General features: G+C 42.5%; 2 protein-coding genes across 2 annotated transcripts; both read right to left on the bottom strand.

Annotated features, from left to right (window-relative positions):
- Positions 1-759: 759 nt before the first annotated feature.
- Positions 760-12,561, bottom strand: fxyd6 (FXYD domain containing ion transport regulator 6). Its single transcript, XM_070971269.1, has 8 exons — positions 12,309-12,561; positions 5,892-5,945; positions 5,380-5,403; positions 4,498-4,533; positions 4,282-4,356; positions 4,019-4,055; positions 3,879-3,928; positions 760-2,094 (listed from the first exon to the last, which is right to left on the bottom strand). Exons 2-8 carry the CDS (start codon positions 5,938-5,940, stop codon positions 2,060-2,062), a joined length of 306 nt encoding a protein of 101 aa, XP_070827370.1. The 5' UTR covers positions 5,941-5,945; positions 12,309-12,561; the 3' UTR covers positions 760-2,059.
- Positions 12,562-12,719: 158 nt separating this feature from the next.
- On the bottom strand, positions 12,720-23,112 carry tmprss13a (transmembrane serine protease 13a). Its single transcript, XM_070970605.1, has 13 exons — positions 22,937-23,112; positions 19,616-19,790; positions 19,395-19,505; positions 18,380-18,541; positions 17,684-17,810; positions 17,111-17,206; positions 16,836-16,879; positions 16,043-16,205; positions 15,590-15,765; positions 15,018-15,116; positions 14,007-14,149; positions 13,746-13,898; positions 12,720-13,616 (listed from the first exon to the last, which is right to left on the bottom strand). The coding sequence occupies exons 1-13, from the start codon at positions 22,952-22,954 to the stop codon at positions 13,602-13,604; spliced, it is 1,482 nt and encodes a 493-aa protein (XP_070826706.1). The 5' UTR covers positions 22,955-23,112; the 3' UTR covers positions 12,720-13,601.
- Between the last annotated feature and the right edge of the window lie 735 nt (positions 23,113-23,847).

The following is a 23,847-nucleotide window of genomic DNA, read 5'->3' as shown; positions in this document are numbered from 1 at the left end:
ACTGACAAGACAGTACTGTCTGTCCTCTAAACCCACTTTACAGCACATGTTAACTGGAGCATGTGTACTTTTATATTTTGCCTCATTAAATAATGGAGCAACTTAACTTTTCATTGCGAGAAAGGCAATCATTTCTATTTTCTAACTCCTCCTGAACATAGATCAACAGGGTATTCGAAAGAATCTCAGTCCTGTGATCCCACATTAACAGCATCTGAAGAGCTCGCGACTGACTGATTTTTATGACATGCATTTAGTTCAGCATTCATTTAGAAAAGAAAGTTATCACCCACCTGAGCTGCTGACGGCTCCGTATTACCTCTGTCCAGGTGTGTGTGTGCCTGTGTGTGGAAGGGGCAGGTGCAGAGCGAACTCCCACCCCACAGATCCACCCTCTGACACCACACACACACACACACACACACACACACACACACACACACACACACACACACACACAGAGACACACACAAGCCAACTTTACACGCCCACAGCCGTGTTTCAGTCTAGCTGCTCAGTTATATATTTACAGTTTCATTGTCTAAAGTTTAATCTCTGATGGCAATAAAGAGGGTATATCTGCCAACCTTTGGAATCACAGAACAATGTCCAGCATATTACTGTCTCTGTATTTTCCATACTCCATAGCCCCAAGTAGCAGCTTGTAACCTTGACTGACATTGATAGAAAATTGGAGGGTTGCTTGTGAAATCTGAAGCTCTGGGCTAAAAATGTTCAAGTATAAAGACGCTGAAGACATTCTCATGTGTGGTCAGACATACTTTTATTTATTTATGCCAAAAGCACAACAGGTTGCTACACAACAAGGCCTCATGCGTCAAATGAACATAGTGTTTACTTGTACAGCGGTCATCTTTAAAAACTCAGACTTAAGATTGGTGAACGCCTGACCTGACAGATGATTCACAACAAGCATTGTTCATTTGTTCTCTCGCTATGACGTGCCCTACATTAGGCTACTATTAATCTACAGAAGTAATATCAATTTTAACTTCTATCAAGCTCAGCACTCAAACTTTGTCTCTCTTCTTCACAAATGTACTACATTCAAAGCATCATCACGTTAGAGAGATAAGCAATTTAATGAGCAAACAAGAAAGAGAAAAGAAAGAAACCCAGGCTTCACAGATTTGCTGCACTAGTGAGTGTGTATGGGGAAGCTAATCATAGTCTGCTGGAGACTAGTTAATCCTGGTGGAGCCAGTGACGGAGCAGTGGAGTAGATGTGTGGAGAAGAAGGCAGTGAGACAGCTGATGCAGGAGCCCCCTCCACTATAGGTGGTGAAACACTGTGTGTGTGTGTGTGGAGGAGGAGCTCGTGCAGATACCTGCAAACCATTCCTGTGCTCAGTCAGAGAGCTGTGGTGGTTGAGATTGTCTTATATAAGGCTCATCACATTTACATGTAGAGATACACATGCACTTGTGATATACACACAATCATACGCATACAGGATATGCACACACACATATATACCCACATGTGCACGCAAACACACCCAACCATTCAAACATAAATCTAAATGAAAGATATTTAACTCTATATCTTATCTGTAAACTATCTGTAGTTATACTTATGTATGTATACAGTATATATGCATATATGTCAGAATCCAAATATGACAAACATTATCCAGGACAATTGACAAAATAAAGACAAATCCTAAAACCTAAAGGCAAAGTACAAAACAAAGAATAGTGGACCACACAACATTAAAAATTCTTCTGGGGCTCCAAAGACAATCTTGTGTCAAAGGTGCTACTGGCTAAGACAAAGAAGTGGAGTGAGTCACGGAAAGGCACAGGAACAGACAAGAGCACTGAGGGACAGGCACAATCACAATGGACACAACAGGCTAAAGGTTTGTCTGTAGGGCACAAGGCTTATGTACATATTACACCTCTAAACGTATACCTCCCCTCGTACCCTGTCATGTAACCAGGTATCATAACAATCAGTTTCTCCACTGTCGTAGTGGCTCAGTGTGAAATAAAACTGATCGTCATTTCAGAAGGCACTCGGTCCGGTGGAGTTGCCTCAGTTCTCTGCTGTAGTCTCTGCAACCACCGTGGCTGAAAGAGGTCAAGGATGAGTGATTTAGTTGAGGCACAAGTACTAAACATTAAAGTTGCCCACGGTCATTTCTTTCCAAATATTTCTCTCCTTCTGTGCTGGTACTTCTGATACTCTCTCAAGGTTCGTGAGTGCGTGCAGTGCTTAAAATTGTGTATTGCCGATTTATTCTAAAGGACATGAGCGTTGTTTCTTATCATTAAGTGTATTTGCTGAAGAGCTGTACTTAGGTACAATTTCATGCCATTTTATTGGAGTGTTAGTGCTTTATATTTCTGCTCCAATACATTTCAGAGGAAAATACTGCACTTTTTATTCCACTTCATTTTTTAAACCACTATGGTCATTAGCTCCTACGCAGGTTAGGATCTTATACGTAAAACATCTACAAGCCTTATAAAATATGATGCATTGTTATACAATAAAAATCCTAACAGCATGTAAGAAATAGTTCAAATTAGCTCCAAAAACAAAATTTTTGCTTGCAGTGGAGAATGTTTTTACTGTGGTACTGTTGCGAATGAGCTAAGGATACTGAATACAAAAAACAAAACTACATTATATAATTATAAAAATCAACTTGCGCAGATTTGAAACATAAATAAGATTCACCAGCTTTAAGTCAATGCAGTTGCAAGTAGCAGCTGTTATAGAACTTGTTTCTTTGGTGGTGCATTCAAGGATATCAAAGCATCCTTGAACTGCTCTGAAAGCACCGACAATGAGCATTGTCGCTAACTTAATGATTCTACTGCTGATGACTATTATACATAAAGAAATTTAGTGGCATTTTGAAGCGACATTAGCTCTCCATTAGCTGTTTGTTTAGGATGGAGAAACCTGGTTTGAGCAAATGACCGGCACTGAATGGGCTGTGCATTTGGGAGCCAGAAAGAAGCATTCAAGTTATGGACCTTGAGGAGGAAGATAGTGAGTCGCTTGTTAGCTAAGCTCCATCATTTAATGCTCAATATGCAGACAATAACTCACACAACCAGCATGGGCTGCACTGTCAGGAGATCTGAACATTCAAAAGTGATACGCTTTTCCCACTTCTTAGTACTTTTCTTTGATTTTGATAAACTCTGTTAAGAAAATATGTGACGGAAAAATCACGAGAGCGCATTACTTTCACTACACTTCATAAACTTGTCAGAAACACTCGACGGATTTATACAATTTCATACTGCTGGAGGAAGGATTGCTGGTACTGCCGTTTCTCATACTGTTTCCTTAAGGCTAGGGGAATAAAGAATCAGATTTTTCTAGCTTGTGGAGAATTTGGTTTGTTTTTTATCATGGCTGACACTTCTTCTCCATTTGATTGATAGGAACAGCCAAAAATCATCCTAATACCATCATAAAATGAACTTCAAACCCAGGCATCAAATGTAGATGCTGTGAAAATTAGCAAGTATGTGGTCATTTCTTTCATTTAAAGGGATGCTGGCAGTGAAATCTCAGACGTTGGAGAATCCTCAGATATAACCACAGGGCGGGTTAAGGTGGCACTCTAAAAAATTACCCATCACATTTTGACAACTCGTTGCTAGCTGGATTTTATACAGTGTTTAAGTGAATTGAAACCTGAAACAGCTTGGAGGCTAAGGTCATCAAGTCATTTTAAATAACTTGCATGCTCTCTCTCTCATACAGGACAGCTCAGCTCAACATGTGTGAGCAGGGACGGGCACTCCCAAAGGGAAACTCAATTATGAATGTGTGTCGGGGGGTGAGCCAGAGGTGAGAGGAGCTGACAGAGAGTTTAAAATGTGCATCTTACCCATGGGAACAATCAGGTTCTCCTCCTGTTTCTCCTCATCTCCCGGGGCCCTGAGGAGGGGATCATGGTAACCAAATCATGTGGTATGAGAAAAAAAGCCCTTATACAGTAAAGTTTTTTTCAGTTAGACACTGACATACCTGGACTTCTGGTTGATACTGCAGCGGCACCGTCGACCTAGAAACATAAGAAATAATTAGCTGTGTTGACGAGAGGTCTAATTAGTTAGATGTAGTATCCGTGTCACCGCTACCTGAGAATGTAACAGTGTAGACATCCAATAATCATTCATGAATTTCTTAGTAATTATTTTTAATGTGTAACACTCAATCACATGAGTGCATGTGCATATAATATAGTGACACACAAGCACACACAGAGACACAGACAGAGGTTAACTTACTAAGGATGAGAAGAATGCCCAGTGTGAACAGCACCACGGCAAACGCCAACCCCCCAATCCTCAGGCTCTCATAGTCTGCAGAAGAAGTTGATGCCAGGATACCGCAGAGGAGACGCATGAGCAGGAGAGGGACATCAATCAATGTGACATTTATCGCAGCAGGTTTTTTATGTGTGGACACTGTCTCTATGTCTTGACAACGTTTTCTAAACTTACCATAAACAAACTGGTTTTCAACTTCCTCTTTACCGTCTGAAAAGGATGAGAGAAGCCATTTAAAATTCACATTTTAGCAGGGTTGTAATTAACCCTCGACTGTTAGCTCGTGGGTAGCTAGCACAGCAGTACCGTGTTATTGTAGAATGAGGTGAGTGTTTCAGCTCTTTACATTTCCAAGGAATGTGGCTGAGATCTAATTTGTTCATTTAAGCCTTTCCCTTCACTGATCTAGCAACAGAGGTGACGGATGTATGATATGGATGACGAATGTTTTGTTTTAAATACCCCTGGTAACTAAACCCAACCACATATTCTGTTTCACTTGGAAATATGTCACAGTACAGAATCTAAAGACACAATTAAGTTCTGTTTCCATGATGTGGGGTTAGGAAGCACTCTGTCATTGTATTTTTTACCACTTGGAGGTCTTATACAATATGAAGCATTGCTGTAGATTAGACCACCCAACAGTGTATAAAGTAGCTAAAATTAACCATACACATCTACAGCAGTACACCTCAAGTACACTGTGCTAATAATACATACATGCCTTTACTTGGAGTATTTTTCCCAATCTTAACCATAGTTTAGAAGCCATATTACCCAACCTATTGTTTATATAGATCTCACAGAGATTATCATCTCTCTGTCCGACCCAACCAGCACTCTCACCTCTTCAGCACTGATTTCACTCTATAAAAGCCTGTTTCTAATCAACCCTGGGGTCTGCTCATTTTGTGACTTAATCTATACATCTGCCACTGTTCACTGCAGTGGGACAATCCATAAGGGTCTGATCTAATCTGGAAACAAATACACCCATCTATGTGGCTGTTCAGACCGAGGTGTGTCATTAGAGATTAAATCAAGGGTACTCACCCTGTGCACTGGGGTCTGCAACAGCTGAGAGGCGGCGAAAAGGGCAAGTGGTTTGAATAAGAGAGTGAAAGGAAAGAGGACAAGTTAGAAGACCATGAGTGAAAAATGCTTTAACACTCTCCATCTATCTATCTGTTTATCTATCTATGTATCTATGTGTTTTACCCAACACACGCTCCAAGGTGTCACAAAAAACAATTTGCAGCACAGCACCACGTCATCTGTTTGCAGAGTGTGACTGTGTGAGCATGTGTTTACGTGTCTTACATTTAATCACACACTGCAAACAGACCTCACACACACAGTCAGTGACTACCCAGTGAAACCCACACATAAAGCCCTAAAGTGGTGAAGTGTTTTGCTACAAGCCCACACCCAGCGAGTGCCTTTTCATGTAGCGTCACTCGCTGCCCCAACACTGCCTCCCTATGGACAATTAGTGTGTGCACGCATGTGCGCTTGCATGCTCAGGTGTGTGTGTGCATGTGTTCCATGACAAGGGGAGCACTTACCAGCCACACACACCAGGAGCGAAGAGAGGAAGAGCAAAATAGTTTCCATGGCAACTGTTGACATAGAGTAATAAAGAGGAAGGGTGAGAGAGCGAATGAAAAACCAAAAAAATTACAGTGAGAACGGTGTGTTTTAGGAAGCTGCGCTGCTCCAGCACATATATTCCCCTGCAATTTGGGATATAGACAGTAACTACTAACCCACGTACACATACAGCTTCTAAACAGACTGCAGACTATTGGCACACAAGCACATAGGAAGTGCTGGTGAAAGTGGGAATCACGTCATACAGCACTTAGCTGTATCCAAACCCCTGGAGTTTGACTGATTCAAAAAGCCTGGGGATATAGTTTTTATCTCACATAACAATCCATGTTCACAGCCTGCTCATATGTTCTCTTTTCCTGCCAGAGATTACGCCGTCCTCCCTGTGGACATCACACAACCTTGGCCTATTTTCATGCGGGCGATTCAATGCACACACGCCAACCGTTTCTCCTGCAAAATGTGTTCATACGAAACTATTTTGCAACAAGAAATACATTTTGGAGGAGGTGGACTGTTGGCTCCAGGGGTGTCAATGACCGTCTCTCAATCAATCCCCCATTTTAAATAGACTATTATGGTTCCCAGAGGATGAATCCTCATGGCTTTGGTGATCCTCCTCTATTTTTGGTTCTTGATGACATGATTATCATGAAATTCAGTAACGTATTTCTATGGCTCTCAGATGATGGACCCTAAAGACTGAAATGACCCCATGACTTTTCCTCTCGTTCTTGATTAATGACATTGACCAGGGGGTGGGGAACTTGCAACCTCCAGCCCGTATACGGCCGGCAAGACCATTTGATCTGGCCTATGAGGCAATTCAGGAAAAAAAAGCACGAAAGGACAAAAGAAAATCACTTTTCTTCATTAATAACAGAAATTACAAAAAACAGTAGATTAAGGCGTTCTACTGACCAGTCCCTGAACACACCACACAGGGAGTGGTTCATATCACATTAATGCATCATGGCAGCTGTCAACAAAACATAAGCAGATGCAGAGAAATGGATAAACAATTGTTTTTTTGTTGAAGCAAAAGGCGAATTGGATGAGCTTCGAGGACAATGGTGCTTGAGTTAAGTTAACTCCCTTCTGCAGACTTTTGATACCCAACAAGCAGCTTTCATAAGACCACATTCTGACAGAGACAGTGTTATGCAGGCACATTTTGTGGTGAGAGCTAATAGCTAAGAGGCTAAAACCTCATTCAGAAGGAGAATTTGTGAAGGCGTGACTTGTTGCTGCTGTGGAGCTGCTCACCCCAGACAAAGTAAAACTGCTCCAAAGTGTCTGTTTGTCTGTGTGATTTGGCCTTTATGGTGGACATTACGAGGAACCTCTCAGAGCTGAACCTCAAGCTCCGGCCAGCTTCTCAGCTCTCTGCTTTCAAATGTGAAATCATCTGAAATGAAATTAAAGCCGTGGCAAGTGCAACAGGAAACTGTGCATCTTCCTACTCTGCAAAATCAAAAGCCTGCTATGACGTCTGAACAATCTGAGCTATGACATCTATGTGAGAACTCCGGGGGGGCAGGGAGTAGATCTATGTCTCTCTGTCCATCTGTTTGTCTGTCTTCAATCATATCAGCGGTAACGGACATAGTGCACTTAAATGAACACCATTATAATCATTAGCTGAGGTATGGGCTGCAGCATTCCTGCCTAGTTGCATATTTAATATGTGAGCCCTCATACAGATCTGAACAATAAACTGGTAACTATGACATTTATGAAATCATGTGACACAAGATGACAGGTGAGGAACTGAGGGCCTATGAGAATAATAACATCTACCCTCATCTTAGAATGAAGGTAGACTCTTGGGTATGAGCACGGACAGAAATATTTTCTTTAATGAGATGCTTCATGTGAGGATAGTTTACTAGAATTTATTATTTGTATTCATATTCGTGTTTGTTTTGATATTTTATAGTGAATGTTGGGGTGCAATGACCTCTTTTCAATGAGTTTTGACAGTGGCATATATAGAAAAACAATCAAGTCATTTCATGAATACTGGAGACAAAAGAGAATTTTCATTTCAGTTGTGACTACACAGCTAAGACTGAAACCTTTGAAGAGCTTTCTCAGTATCTCTTTAACCATCACAGTGTAACGTGCTATAAAAAATATGGTGCGCTCAGAGAGGAGCTTTTAAAACCAAACCCAGATATGACTGATGAGTTTTGACAATACAGTGTTTGTAGGCATGTCTGTCTCATTTCGAGAGAGACATCTTTTTTCACATCAGAGGTGATGATTGATGGTTGGCCCCAAACTGTACAGCACTTGCATTCAGCTCAGACATGTTAATAAAACACTGATCCAGCTCAAGCTCAGCAGGCAGAGGGATTGTTTATTTCCTGTCATACAGCAGCATATTGATGCCACCATTACAGAAAAAAGTTGGGTTCCAAAAGATCCTTTTCATGTTATAACCAGATATTTTTCATATGACGCTCTAATGTAGCTTATTTAGCCTGTAGCCACATCCCACATTCACTCCTCTCACGCATGCTCACTCCTAATCTCCTTGCCATCACTGTCTGTCAATTGAGATATCAGCCGTTCTCATCAGCTGGTCACATCTATCCAATAGCAGAGAGATACACCTTCACCGTTAGCCAATCATCTCACTGGTGGATTTTTAAATACGATTCTCTCCCTGCCTTAGCTCTTTTATGCTGCTGTTATGCGAACCCCTCCAGCTCCCCATCACCGCCCAGTCTTTGCAGGTCATCAGCTTCATCATTTCATCATCCTGATCAGTCAGCAGAGTCATCAGCCATCACTGCCACCAGTGTCCAGACTCCAAGGAGGGATTTATCTTGCTGCTCGATTACAAAGCCTCCCTGCGGAGTCTAAGCACCAAAGGCTTTCTGATAAGACTTAATTATCACATATCATATTTAACATGTTTTCTGTTTGCCACTTGATATCATCCTCTACTGCCTTTTGAAAAGTGGAAATCATTTAAACCCACTATAATTTGCCTTTGACAGAGCAGTCGGTACAGTTAGAGCAAACAATCAATAACCATTTCTTTATTCTATCAAACAGCACGCTTAGTTGGAAAAACACAGATGACTAGAAGCTGTCCTGCTTCACAGTGCTGCAAGACAAAACTGTCAGTGACTGATTTGTCGTTGGAAATTTGACACATCTTAAACACAAGTAGATATTGTGGTTTACATAATTAGTAGACTCTGTCAGTGCTTTGCCTCCATGTCTTGCACCTTGTTTCACACTCACTCACACACTTTTGTTTTAAACCTTTAAAGGTTAATCTTTAGTCTTAGAATAAATTTCCCATCATTGAAGGCGATTTGATGACATACTGTTGTACATGTGACCATGAGCCACCTGGATTTCCCTCTTCCCCTTTCTTTCTCTTTCTTACCCTCCAACTAATCCTTTAAACCCCACGTGCTGACCAACAACTGACGTGAAAACCATGCTATGTCTGAGAGGATATGGGATAAATGGGAAAGGTGGGTGGAAAGATGAAAGATGTGGACGGCTGGGATTATCACTTCTTTGTGTCGCTGTTTTCAATGAGGAACAGCAAGAGTTCAACCAAAAGTAAAAAGCTTGATACTAATAACCAACAACCTAATTTTGAAATATAACTTGTGCATGAGGCAGCTACTTAGCTGTTTGCTAAATGTTCCTACGTAACATGCTTTAATCCCGTGCGTGTGCTCAGCCAGATGCTCTCCTGTACCAGCAGAGTAAAGACAGGTCTGTCAATTTGAGACTACTGGAAAGGCAGAATGCTAGAGAGAAAGATTAGGTGTAGCTGGTGGATGGACAGGGGTGTTGCATCTCTTTTCACTCAGAGACTTGTTAATGGGACAGATATGACAACAAGTGTTCGGGCTTAAGTGGCCTGTTGGACAACCTCCATCAATTCTGGATGAACCAAAGATAGTCTGGGGTTAAAGGCCAAGCAGTCACGCAGACTCAAAATACTAGACGTAAGTCACACCACAAAACCTGTCCCTTGATGTAAGGACAAAGACCTTTAAGCAATACAAACCTCAATGTGAAAGAGGATCTGTAATGACTATTGACTGTAGTTAGTGCAGCTCTCATTTGTTGACAATACTTTGAGATTTGAGATTTGATCTACCTCGATTTTGTTACTACGGCCCAGCCAATATTGGTTTTTTTCTGACCAATAATTTCAACTCTCACATGAATGAAGTAAATGATGCGGCCACAGTAAAGAATGTCACTTCTGCTAGGATGCAGTATGAATCTCTTCTTAGTAATTTTAACCATTAGTGGGTCAGTGTCACATTTGTCCCAGGAGAATCCTTCAGGGTGTTTGGCAGCATGGCACTGCCCAATGTCATGTATCAAACAGCCTATCAGTAGCAGCCTCTCTCTCCCTTGGTATGATATGTAGCATCTGTGCTGTCACCTTTCCATCTTTCCTTAACCTACCTTATCTGCACTATTGTTTAGCAATATTTAGTTCCTTTGTCAGGCTCCTCTTTGTCTGAGAGGAGAGGACAAGAAAAGGGCAGGCAGGGCAGCTGTATCTGTTTGGGGAGGAAAAGGAAAAAGCGGTCATAGAGGCTGTTTCCTGTAATTTGGGGACAAGGAAAGGGCAGGCTGAAAGACGGAGAGGACGAGCAGACAGGGACAGACATTATCTGGCAGGAGAGTACAAGGCCAAGGCCATGCAGAGGAGACACTGTCTGAGAAGAGGGCAGGGGAAGGATAGTCTGGTTTATGTTAGTGGCATTTCGAGAATAAAACACACAAAGCATTAAAAAGAAAGGTCAGGAGATGTGATGACGGAGAAGAAGAATCAGGAAGGCGATCAAGGAGACAGTGTAACCAAAAGCAGCGGGAGCAGTAAGATGGTAAAGTCGAGCAGGGCAGCAGAATACTCAACAATCACAGACACAGGAAAAAATATTGATCTGACCTTCTGACACCATACTATCTGACAAATGTGTGAGTGGAAGACAAGTTTAAGATTAGACACAAACTTTGTGAGGCAAACATCCAAACTACAGTTCAACTGATGAATTTAAAAAACGGTGGACACGGTCATAAGTATGCGCACAGTGTCCACTATATGTGTGTTTTTACATGAAACCACACCCCACAAACCCCTGATTGTTGGGTATCTGTGTGTGTTTATGTGCAGGTTTCTAAAGGTAAGGCATCAATGTGCATTCAATACAAACAAAGAGAGAAACAAAAAGGTATTTGCTGTTTCTCAACATTAAGAAAAATGTAGGGCAGCTAAATAGGTCACAACGCAGGTCTTCATAACCTTTTAGAAAAAAAAACTTGGCCCCCTGTATCTGCCATCATAATGATGTTACATCACCATGACAACAATGTGCGTCGGTCCATAGTATCCAGTTATCTCCATGGTAACTGGGTTAAGATGGCATTTCATACCAAACCACAAGGACAACTAGTGCCCACATGAACAGGAGAAAGGGCTGTGGCACGCAGCGCTAAAGTCATAATTAGTCGGCTGGAATCCAGTCGGTTTCTGGCTGACTTGCATTCATAAGTACCAGTCAGCTTCAACGGACACCTGTGCGCGCCGACGACTACAATCACCTCTCCATTATGATGACTATGCACGCGCGCACACACCGTCAGGCTTCACCGACGCCAGCGGCAGTAAACATCTGGCGCGATGCAGTTCAACATCCGATGTGTGACGTCGGCGCATTCATCCACTTCTGCGCCGCTCAACCTGTGGATCACCTGACGGAGCGGCGCAAACGAGCCGCCACCCGCACTGTGATTCTCCTTTGCGGTGATGCAACTATGCAAGCGTTCATAACAACAGCAGTGACATCATAGACGACATGTGATATTTGCTTTTCGACCGCCTTAATAGCAATATGATAACAAGTCAGAGGAAATGAATGGATCGAGTTCGTTTTAAAGGTTTTGACTGGGATTCGGAAGTATTAATATATTTTTTTTGCCGCGCAACCAGTGAAGGTTGTGGTGATCAGTGGCAGACACACCCTCATCCTATAGCGCTGATAAACAAGACGCGTTGCTAATGGCATCTCTACAAGTTAATGAGGGGTTGTCCAGCAGTGTCAATTACTGCAAACCGCACACATGTTGCATAAAATTATTTTATTCCGACATTTGCGTGACTCACTGGAAATCTTACGAAGTGCACGATTTATTCACACAGCCTGTGAGCTCATAAGCTTCTGAATAGAAAAATAAATTGTGCTCAAATCTGCGTTTCCCTTCCAGTTCATATTTCATGGCTATCTTGAACCGTCCTCACTCTAATTTTGACGGGGAAAAAAGAAATTAACAATGGCACCATCTGAGACATCAAATATGCGCGCTTATCAACTTACCTTTGGTTTCTCCGGCGGACCCTTGGCCGACAAACTGAAATCCACCCACAGAAATCAATCAGCTCGTCTCACAAGGCTTTTGTTCCAAATATTCTAATCTGTCAGTATGTGCACAATGCACACATTTAGTCGTCCTGGAAAAATAGATGTGATGGATAACAAAGCGACTCCTGGAGCGACTGCTTCTTCAGTGCGTTGAACGCTCACTGTCTCTCTCCCTCCCTCTCCCTCTCTCTCTCACACACACACACACACCCATCATAGACCCCCAGCATATTGGCAGCCTCATGTTTGATTGACAGCTTGTGATGGTCTTGTGCTTTGGCTTTATTCTAGATTGATCGACTCCTCAATAACGATTTTCTTTGATTTTTATTTTATGTAGATGGATAGATAGATAGATACTTTATTCATCCCCAAGGGAAATTCACAATGTATGTATGTGCAGTGTATAAAGCTCAGTGATCCCACACATTGGACAAATACAAAACTGTCAGACAACATGGCAAATGTACATAAATATGACGCACAGGCAACACGCACACTGGCATACAATGCAAGAAGAACAATTTCTGAACAGCTTCACAGTGTGAGTGTAAGGGGAGGTTTAGGTGTGCAGACAGAGTGCCAGCTCATCAAGGGAGGGAAGGGTGATTTCTCTCCTCACAAAGTGAGTACATAAAGTGTCCTTTCTTCATTTGACTTTTTAAACAACAATCAACATCCAAAAGCCTGAGATGTGTCCCTGAGAAAAAACACACCTCTACAATCATAAATCATTTTTAACGAGCGTCATTATCTAACCCGCCGAGGAGATCACAGTAGAGTGGACTGTGTTTCATTGGCACAGAACACATACAGTAAGAGAAGGGCCAGCCATCTTTAAAGCTTGCTGAACAAGTAGGTAGACGTAAGTATACTGTATGGCTGAGAGACACCAAGAGACATGAGTAATAAAATCAAGAATGCAAGACTGAAGTCAGTGCATCAATTAGTGTGCATCAGTAATCAGGTTCAGGTAATACACGTAACTGCCATACAACAGAGGATGATTATAGATGATGCGGAACACTGAGACTGAAGTCCTGTGTTCGAGTTGTGTAACTTCAAGCTGCAGCTCCTCCAAAAGCAGCACGCATCCTTTCATCCTGCTGTCTTTCTGTCAACAGTATCACCTCATCAACTGTAAAAATTTAAATGTGCAAACCCATCCAGATCTCTGAGAAGACTTCATAGTGCAGGGGTCATTGGGGAGGTGGGGAAAGTAGACCAGCAGCAGCAGGCAAAGGGACATCACGGCTTCTCTTGCTGTAGACACAGGAAGAGTTAAAATGGTGAAAAACAGGCCTGCAGCACATCTAAAAGCATCCTAATGAATAGGATGTCAAATATGCTCTCCTCCACTATTTATTCATTTGTTGCTCCGTCTATTCTTACCTGCATTTTGCCATAGATCCAGGGCAAAACACTACTGACTTTGGTGTAAACCCCAGGCTTGTTTCTTTTACCGCAGCCAGCTCCCCAGCTGGTGATCCCCACCAGGTACCAACGGCTCTCCCCCTGACACACCAGAGGTCCACCGCTGTCCCCCTGAAAACATAGTTAATACTCAGTCAACATAAGCTTTGTTGGATGTTAAAAGTGCATTGTATAAGGGTCTGACTGCTGTAAACACGTCCCTCGACGCTGACTGCTCACCTGACAGGAGTCTTTGCCTCCGTCCAGGTGCCCGGCACAGAGCATGTTGTTGGTCACGGAGCCTCCATATACTCTGGGGCTGTTACACACTTCTCTGCCAATGATGTCCACAGTCACCTCCATCAGATCTTTGGAGACAATGTCTGTTTTGGAGGAAACAATATGCTCCTTCATTTTTCTAACAAGGCTCTACAATATGTCAAAATAGTGGCTGAATAAATGTGATACTTTGCCATCAGCCATCAGTACTGAGTCTTGAATCTGCCTTGCTCATTCGCCATCAGCAGCAGTACAGAAAGGACAGATGTTAATCGCTCTCTGAAAGATCATCCATGTCCCTTTAAAGGGTCCAGACTTTACTGTGTACAGCGCGGCCTGCCTGTACTTCTTCTGATGGCTATCTGCCTGCTTCTTGACTGTCTGACCTCTCTCTGGAGTTGTTTGTTGCTCTTGTTCTTCAGTACCAGATCTGTGATCCAGTGTTGTACGCATTCATTTCTTCCTTATCGTGTCCTGTAGCTTAATGGCAACTGATAAACTGCACCACAAAAGGGACGCTTAAAACATAATCTCCTCATCTACACAGAAAGACCCAGTTTATCAGTGAATAAAGGGAATAAAATATGCATGTGTGATCCAATCTGGTCTAATTTTATTTGTCCTTACTCTATATATATGCACCCTGCTATGTCCATCTGCCTGTTTCCAGAAGGAAAGCTATTTTTTTTAAGGTTACCAGAATGTATGTCAACCTTATGGAGTACTTTAACCTAATACATAACTTTATATTCAAGTTGGTATGTGAGTAAATTCCAGTTATACAACATCCCTATACCCAGAATAACATTTTAAACATACAGTTCTGGATGTAATAAACTCAGATGTACCAAAAGCAGATCGTGTGACTCGATTCGTGTCTTTCTGCCACACTGGGAGATAACAGGGATCCAATGAAATAGACTACAAACATTTTTAGTATACTACTGCAGGTGGCTCCATATCCCAGCTTACCTGATCCTTCCTCAGTGGTGCCAAAACCAGACGTCCAACATTTGGTTCCTTGGGGAAATTGCTGGTCATTCGTCGGCAGGCAAGCTGGCTGAACTTTATCTGGATGACACAAAAAGACATGTTTAACTTCTGCAAACGGAGCAGCCTTGTGTGTTCAAAAGCAGCGTACTGTAGACAGACGCACACGCCACACAAACACACTGGGCTGGGCAAATAAGATTACCAGTGTGACTGTGGAGTCAGCACAGACTTTAAAAGCTGAGCCTCAACAGCAAGAGAACAACAATTCCACAGTAGGTGCTGTCCTGTGTATTTGCTTTACGCCATGACATGGAGTTGGTTTTCAGTTTGGGTTTCATAAAGAAATAATTTATTGATGGATGGACCTTCAAAGTCTGTCTTAATTGATGAACATTGTGCTGTCAAACAGTAAGCCACTATTCCTGCATGCTATACCTTTAATAGTAATGCAAAATATTACTTTATTTTCCAACCATGACACTTAACCAGGTGCTGATGTGAGGACCGAATTCTGACTTAATATAAGTTTAAAAAGTGAATCTGTGACTGACCATCAAAAACAACAGGAGATGTGAGTTTGAGCAGAGCGACGTCCTGGTCATTAGTTCTGCTGTTGTAGTTCTCGTTCAGCAGGATCGTCTTCACCAGGTAGGGCTGAGGTAGTCTTTCCAGAGACACCACTCCACTGTACACTCTCCAGTCATCCGCAGAGGGAGCTGAGTTGCTTCTGCAACACAAAAAGAGACAGTTCAGTGGAAATAATCAACTCATATTGATTTGACATTGGTTCTTTTGTTTCCAGCATGCAAGAAATTAAATATTTGCATTGCAACTTTGAAATGCGTGAGTTCAGCATTGTGGACGGCAACTGGACAATATACACTTCTTCACTTACAGTGTACAAATTCAGTTCTAAGATTAAACAAGATTATTTCAATATGGAATAAAAGATGAATCCTGAAGTGTGTGAAAAATCACAAGCATGCATTTTCTGTGCCAGTCACCTTGGGAAGCAGTGGGCAGCAGTGAGCACAAAATCTGGAGAGATCAGGACTCCTCCACAGACGTGGGATCCTCTGAAGTGGAGCGACAACTGCCAAGGCCACTGGCCCACCACAGCTTTGCTGCCCCCAATGATCCGGGAGGTAGACTGCTGCCGACCACAGTCTGGGAACAGAAGACAACGTGAAACATTGTGTACATGCTAAGTAATAATGCTATTCCACAACATAATGTAAGTGAAATACAGGTCATTGCACTTAACATCAATGTGTTTATTTTATATATGTAATTTTGGTATTTTTCAGTCTGCCAGCTCCCATGACATATATGGTTATGTGAATGTAGAATGTGTACAGTGCTCGCTCCCCATACAGACACACCAAGCTAAACACAGCAGGGAGTGGAGAGTGATGACAGCTGCGGCAGTCGCTCAAAGTGTCAGTGTACTTTTCAGGTGAGCGGTATGCAAGCGGGCACGGCAGCAAAAGAATGAGCAAAGCACCGGTGGCTTAGGTAATCATGACTGAAAGGGTGTGCTGCAGTGCCAGGACTACGCCAGGTATGGAAAGTGCAGCAGCAAACTTTCATACTTTCCACATTGCGACATACAGTATCTCACTGTTGTTGTTTTTTTTGTTATGGAAATTCAACCTTGTCTGTCTGAATGACGTCAAACGGCTGGATGTGCAGTCATAGGTAATGTGCATGTGTGTGTGTGAGATATAGACGCAGAAAGAGAGGCTGCGTGTCACTGTGTGTGGCACATGACTTCAGGAACAGATGGAGGCTCCTTACCCATACACTGCAGGGAGACGGTCTCCTGGTCTGGACAGGAAGAACTACATAATGCCACAACGAGAAAAACATGTCCGTTAACAGGGGTATGCACAGGATCAGTAAACCTAGCTTCTGCTTCTTGTGGTATTACAAGCACATGAAAAACAGGAAATGATTAAGGATTATAGTTTTTGTTTTAGTTTTCAGATGATACGAAACAATTCATAATAAGGATCGTAGATTAAGTCTGAGCTGTGTATGAAACAAGGGGGCAAAAGGACTAGATTGCATACCTGACCTTTACCAGACCCTGAATTGGCAAAGATGATCTGCTGGTCACTGTTAAACCAATGGACCCCTGGGATTGAAGTGCTTTGGTAAAATAGGACCTGGAGATAGAAAGAAGGGCAGTTCAGAGAGCTGAAAAGATAAACTTGCACATACAGAGACCATTTTGTTGAAAACAATGCCTGATTGGGTCTGAAAACTCATTCTGGTTCTGTCACACTGAGACACCCCAGAGAGACCCGTGGAGAATCAATTCAACCCCAAACGCACAGCAGCAGGTGAGGAGGAATTAGATGGATCTCAGTGGGTAAATTATAGGTTGGAGAGAGAAGCCCACATGTTCACAAACTGCAGTTGAAATTGGGTCTGGCATTTGACGAGCTAAATCGCTCCTACATGAAGCATGAGATAGCTCTGAATGATGATGGGGTATGGTAATAACTATTCTGATGCTGGAGTGCCGATCCAAAATGGTTTTAAGCATTCAGCTCCGAGACCTTTTTCTGTGTTGTTCAGCACACTTTAGGTCAGGTTCACTTTGGCAAAATTATAGTTGAGTTAAAATGATGATTCCTTACTGCCTGAATCCGAGCTGAGCACAGGTCTGGTCAGCGAAGCTCTGGTCCCAGCCTTTGTAGCACACTGGTAAGAAGCGGCCATCTTGGGATGTCTTGACCTGCAGACTGCCGTCCCTGCCAAATCTCACTAGGGAGGACACGCAAAGGAGACGAGAGAAAGGAGACAGCTTAGATGGCTTCTCTTCAGTGGGTTATGCTTAACGCTACGTGACAGTAATGTGGCATCTTTGGCCTGTGGGCTGCTTCTGCTGCAACTACGAACAACTGCAGCGAAAGCACAAAAAGAAATATGAAGTGAGTTAGCTTTATTATGACTGACTTCACAGATGCAAGCATGCTGCTGTGTGCACTTTCTTCAAATCACATAATTCCCTGATAGTGAAGTCCAATATTTTTACCAAATTAAATCACGTGCTGTCTGCTGAATTGTACTTCTTGCCTGAAAAGCATTGCATAAATAAAACTACTGATAATCTTATGAGTGAGTTAAGTTTCATTGATGCCTGTCATATACTATTACAGCCATTATGAAACCCATATAAAACTAGTCAGCAGGAAGATCCTCTAGTCTGTTTTTCATTTTGAGGGTATCCTTTTGGCTGTCAAGCGTCTGCCCATCCTTCTCCACCATCTGTCCTTGTTTTCATCTGCTGCTGGTATGGTCTGTGTGTGTGCATGTGTGTGCGCCTCACTCACCACAGTTTGTTTCGTCAGTGCCCAGTTGGCAGTCTCTTATCCCATTACATTGGACAGTACTGTTGGGGCAGGTGTCAACCTCTATCGCAGGTCGATCTTGTATTGTTTCATCATCGTCACCATGGAAGATCGGTACTGTTGACACTCCAGTGCCATAACGAACTGTTGTTAGGGCAGAGGGGACATTATGAGTATTAGTAATTGGAGGTAGAGTGTGTTATTATTGTTGTAGCTGATTAAAGTAAATTTTGATATGAAATAAGCAAAAGCAAGGAAAGTAAAAGTGAAAATAAAACTTAAATTAAGTCATCACCTAAACACAATATATTTACCTCATTAACTTCATTTTTGTGAATATCTGCTTATTCTAAATTTGATGCAGCAACACGTTTCAAACACTTAGACACAGGAGCAGCTAAAGACTGGGAAAGTAGTGGAATGCTCCAAAAACACCTGTTTGGATCATTCCACAGGTAAACAGGTTGATTGGTAACAGATGATAGTATCATGATCAGGTATGAAAGGGGCATCCTGGAAAGGCTCAGTTGTTCACAAGCGAGGATGGAGCGAGGTTCACCACTTTGTGAACACATGATTGGATATGTCAAACTCGTTCCACAAAGGGCCGTGTGGCTGCAGGTTTTTCTTCCAACCAATCAGCTAATAAAATGAGTCAAGTCTGGTGTGCTGCTGCTTGGTTGGAAAGAAAACCTTCAGCCACTCGGCCCTTTGTGGAATGAGTTTGACACCTGTGGAAAGAAACCGCCATCTGTAAACACAGTTTGTTTGCAAATGACTGTTGTCTATTTGATACTGAATATAATATATAAAAACTGAATTTAAAGTACCAACATTTTGTGAATACCAACAGGAACTGTCATCAGAACCACAAGGACACGAGAGACATTGTGACTAACATACTTAGTTTTCACTTACAATAGGCTGAAATACATTAGAGCAGCAAATGAATATTAATGTCAGTGTCCAGCCATCTGTATGAGTAAACACACTATACCTCCAAGCCAGATGGCCAGTGCCAGCAGACCGAGCACCAGCAAGGCTCCCGCTGACCCTGCATAACACTGGGAATTACTCTCGCAGCCTCTCCTCTTCTTACTCCTGGGGGCTGGACAAACATGTATACGATACACACAAACACACATTAATAATCCGCGAAGCAACTCCATTTGTTCGCTCGTACAGCTGCATCCAGGGAAAGCTGTGGGTAACACTCACCTGTGCTTGACTGTGAGACCTGCGGAACAACCACAGGTGGGGGATACTGGGGGATGTAATGCGGACGGGTGGGAGGTGTCAGGCCTGGACCCACGCCATACACCACCTCCTCATAGGGCTTGAGGGGGGGCTGGGTGTGCACAGCAACAGAGTAGTACGGAGGAGGGTCCTCGTTCTGTGAGGAAAAGACAAAAGGGAAAGTAATTTACCGGTGAGATATTCTAAATAAAATCCCTCATTGTACGAACACACAATGTGGATTCTTTGTCCATTATTGTGTTATCTATTACCCCTGGAATCAAGACACCATGCTATATTTAAAGGTAAAAAAAAATCATTAGATAGACAACAGATAGGCAGGCAAATCACCTGCATGTTTCTGTTTTCCAAGACCGAGCACTCAGCCCATTGTCCTCCATGCACTCGTGACACTATTGTCAAGCCTGTGTTTAAGTCCACACCTGGGTGACAATCTTACACACAAGGACACAGGTGGTGGATCCTGGCAACAACGTCTAAAAGATCAGATTTTAACAGTTCCTGTTTTTTTCTATTCATTCTATCTCCTCTGCTCTTTTTGATTCACAGCTCCCAGCAGCCACGTCAGACACTTCAGTTTAATCAGCATTGGTAGGCGGGTCAGTTACCCTCTACTCACAATGAGAAGTAATCGCGTGAAGCAAGGTGACTGAGGCTGAGAAACAGGTTTTGATAGTGCTTTTAACCAGTTGCCGACATCTCTTATCATGAGCTCACTGGGACTCAGTCATAATAAACAGGTTGGTCACAAGCTCTCCCTGGTTAAACAATAGCCTGTAAGTGATATTTCAGCGATATCGCCTCATCTCTCTTTTATCTGTTTGTACCAACTTGCCTCGCAAATCTTTGTGCGGAAACTTTTTTCCACAGTTTCACTGTTTAAAAAGTCTACCCCTCCCTTTCCCCTGTACAAGGTTGAAGTTTAACTACTGCAAACTACAGTGTGTGACATTGATGGAAAGGTCAAGAAGAGCCATCAGTTTGGTCAAGGACTGAATTATCGTCCAGTGTTTTTATGTGCTCGTGCTCTCCGTGTGAAAACCTGCTCTGGGGTTACAGAAAGCAAATCAGCGTACACCTCGAAACCTCCAACTATTTAATTTTCAACTGAGCTCACATTCATGTGCAGTTGCAACATGTACTTATCAGAGGGTTTTGTTGTGCTATGTGGAATGAACCTTGGGAGAGGAGAGATATGAAAGTTCCCAAATGCAGAATGTTAAGTGACTGAACTTGTTTGAGCACAATGTGGCCCGATCACCTGTTTACGGTTCCACTCAAGCATAAGGAACAGAAAGAAAGGAACATGTTTGTCTTGATCTGTGTCTCTTTAACCTGCCATCCCTGTCTCCAGCCCTCGTCTCATCGGCCCTGCTTCCCTGGCCTGGACACACAATAAATTCTTTGTTTCTATCTTATCCCTGTCTCCTCTCTGTGGGAGTCTGCGCTTGGGTTCGCCTGCTCTGTTCCACCTGACAGTGCGAGGAAACAAGTTTGTGATGAGGCGTTGCTTTCACTTCTGTTATTCTTGCAAGTTAAAAGAGAAATAGAACAAGGTTATATACGGTGGGTTCATTTTTAGGCAAGGCAAGGCAAGGCAAATTTATTTGTATAGCACAATTCATACACCAGGCAATTCAAAGTGCTTTACAGAAGCATAAAAATACATTAAAATCATACATTTCAAAGAAAGAGAGAAAGAAAGAAAGAAATTAGATGAGAATAAAACAGAAGCCAGTAAAAGACAATAATTTAACATTTAGAATGATTAAAAAATCAGCTGTAGTTGCCTAATTTTTTTTTTGTTTAGGCCAGTAAAGACTCCATTGCAATAGTCCAACCTACTGAAAATGAATGCATGAACATGCATTAGAGCACTTTCTATGATCAGTTTCTGTTATGCATGAGGTAATCCAATCAGAAGCCCCACAGCATAGCTGCTGTTTGACATGTACATCACATTGCAGAAATTTGGATGCAGCTACACAAACTCTGAAATCAGTCTTGATTAGTGCAGTATTCCCACCACATCGGCCCCAGGACAGAAAAAGCTTACATTTTTTGTTCCGCTGTGACCCTTTACTAGGATGGGGGGAGGGGGGGTCCTTTGTTGAAAAAAGAGAAGAATTTATCTATCTAGGAGGCAATGAGAAAACTATGGCTGCATGTGCTACAAAAGGTGTTTCATAAGACCATTTCTATTGAATGCTTATCAAGTTTCAAGATACGCCTATAGGCAGCATTCACCTCTCTTAATTGAAGTGAAACGGACATGCTGAAGAAGGTGGCTCATCATATTTCCCAGCAGAGTACAGTTGGATCATCTTGCATAGTTTGCCTATCGGCCATTATCATGGAAAAATACTGGAAAAATTTAAAGATTAGGGGCTCACGCGGCATTCAGCGGGTCAATATTTAGTTACAAAGCTACATGGAAACTATCCCTTTGTGTTTAGTTGCCCAGTTACCAATCAGGCCTCTGCATCTTTAAGAACAGATACCGATCTAAGCGTCACTGCAACCAGAACAATGTGAAATATTCCTCTTTCAGTCACGTACTTGTGGAATATTTAGTACATCATGTGCTTATCAGCCGTCAAGAGTGTCTTACAATCTGTGCAACACTTGACAACCCGTATCTCGACTCTTGATTTGACAAAGGAAATAATGCCTCTAGTACAAATACTGTAGATATCTCATCTCCACATTTGGCAATACATCCAAAATCCAAGTTTTTCTTAACTTAATCCAATCTCATGCAGTGTGTGTGCGTATGAGAAATGCAGTTACAAAGCTGAAAGTATGGATTTTTAAAGTTGATGTTGTGGAGATACATGGCACACTAGGAAAAGAACAGAATTAGCTAAATAAAGCGTTATATGCTAAAGAGTTTCACGCAAAGTGTGCAATACTGCACAGTAGAAAAGAAAGAAAGACAAACCATTTAACAGCCTGTTTGGTCAAACCTACATTCAAACTGCTGTCTGGCAGGTAAATAAACAAGTAAAACCTCTGATGTCGGCCTATAATCCTGCAATGACCGGATCTCGCCAAGCTTATGCAGGACACACAGCTCTCCAGAACAATCAAACACACTGAAACTCAAACAGAGCAAACAGATAAACTGAAAAAGAACCACCATTCAGCGTCTGAGTGACAGGTGAGTACTGATGAAGGAGGAAGTTTGACTATTGATTGGAAGGTTGAAGCCAGAGGGGAGGCCAAGAGACACACTGTAGCAAGAAGAAGGAGTTTTTGTTCAAGACAAAGGAAGAGACCTACCGGGTCATGCTTTGCCATCGGACTCAGGTCAGCAGAGAGTGGAGAGCGGAGGTGAGAGCGGGTGGGTGGAGCTTTTTAACATCCAGGTGTTTACTCAGTCACGGAGCAGCGGTTAGAGCATGGTGGTGCCACATTAGACACCTCTCCTCTCCTTTTTACTCCACTGTGTGTTTGTGACTGACCGTCATCCAAGCAATAACAGGTAGGTCTACCTCCCCCCTCCCTGTCTAACACCTCCCACCTCCAGCCTCCATCATTCTTTCAATCCTTCATTCTTCTGCTCACAGAGACGGGCGTGCCCAGTGGACCAGTTTCCCACCTGCCAGACCGGTTTCAGGGGGCAGCCAGAGACTGTCAAAGCTTGTTTCACCGTATGAAGCTCCATTATGGCTCAAATGACACCAGCTGAGCTGTCAGGGCCTTGAACCAAAATGCCCTCCTGTCCACAGAGGATGACAGGAACTTTTTTTTTAAGGCTTAATGGTTTTCATGGAATTAGACTTCAGTTTAATGTAGGATGTGTTATCAGTGAATCTTACATCACAACAGGTTCAAAGGCAGTATGAGGAAGTGCTAGACAAAAAATAGTGTGTGACTGAATACAGGAAATAAAGTTAATGATTTATGTTTGTACACATTTATTTCATTACCTCTGCCTTTGACTTTGAGATGTCAACATATTAGCCCTTACCCACAGTGGTAATTTTCTGACCTCAGATGTTGTCTCTGGAAACTTTTGGAGCTACCCCTCCTCTGATTTCCTCTTCCACCTCCGTGTTCACTTTTAAATTCCCTTTCCAAATGACCTCTAGTTCCTCTCTCAGTCCCTGAATTTTCTCCAGTTTCTCAACCCCCCCTTTCAGTTTCCGTCACTTGAGACCCTCCATCTATCCATCACCACTGTTGTTTTC

Source organism: Chaetodon trifascialis, chromosome 9 (genome assembly GCF_039877785.1).
Source record: "Chaetodon trifascialis isolate fChaTrf1 chromosome 9, fChaTrf1.hap1, whole genome shotgun sequence".
Classification (NCBI taxonomy): Eukaryota; Metazoa; Chordata; class Actinopteri; order Chaetodontiformes; family Chaetodontidae; genus Chaetodon; species Chaetodon trifascialis.
This window is presented reverse-complemented; position numbering and strand designations above follow the sequence as displayed.

What these genes read in the sequence shown, in the direction of transcription:
- fxyd6 (XM_070971269.1), bottom strand. Translation starts at nt 5,940, where the DNA reads ATGGAAACTATTTTGCTCTTCCTCTCTTCGCTCCTGGTGTGTGTGGCT. An exon ending in GGGCATTCTTCTCATCCTTA is followed by an intron (nt 4,056 to 4,281) that starts GTAAGTTAACCT and finishes TTATGTTTCTAG; the next exon opens with GTCGACGGTGCCGCTGCAGT. An exon ending in GAACCTGATTGTTCCCATGG is followed by an intron (nt 2,095 to 3,878) that starts GTAAGATGCACA and finishes GACCTCTTTCAG; the next exon opens with CCACGGTGGTTGCAGAGACT.
- tmprss13a (XM_070970605.1), bottom strand. An exon ending in ACTGGCCATCTGGCTTGGAG is followed by an intron (nt 18,542 to 19,394) that starts GTATAGTGTGTT and finishes CCCTAACAACAG; the next exon opens with TTCGTTATGGCACTGGAGTG. An exon ending in GAGGCAAAGACTCCTGTCAG is followed by an intron (nt 13,899 to 14,006) that starts GTGAGCAGTCAG and finishes CTATGTTTTCAG; the next exon opens with GGGGACAGCGGTGGACCTCT.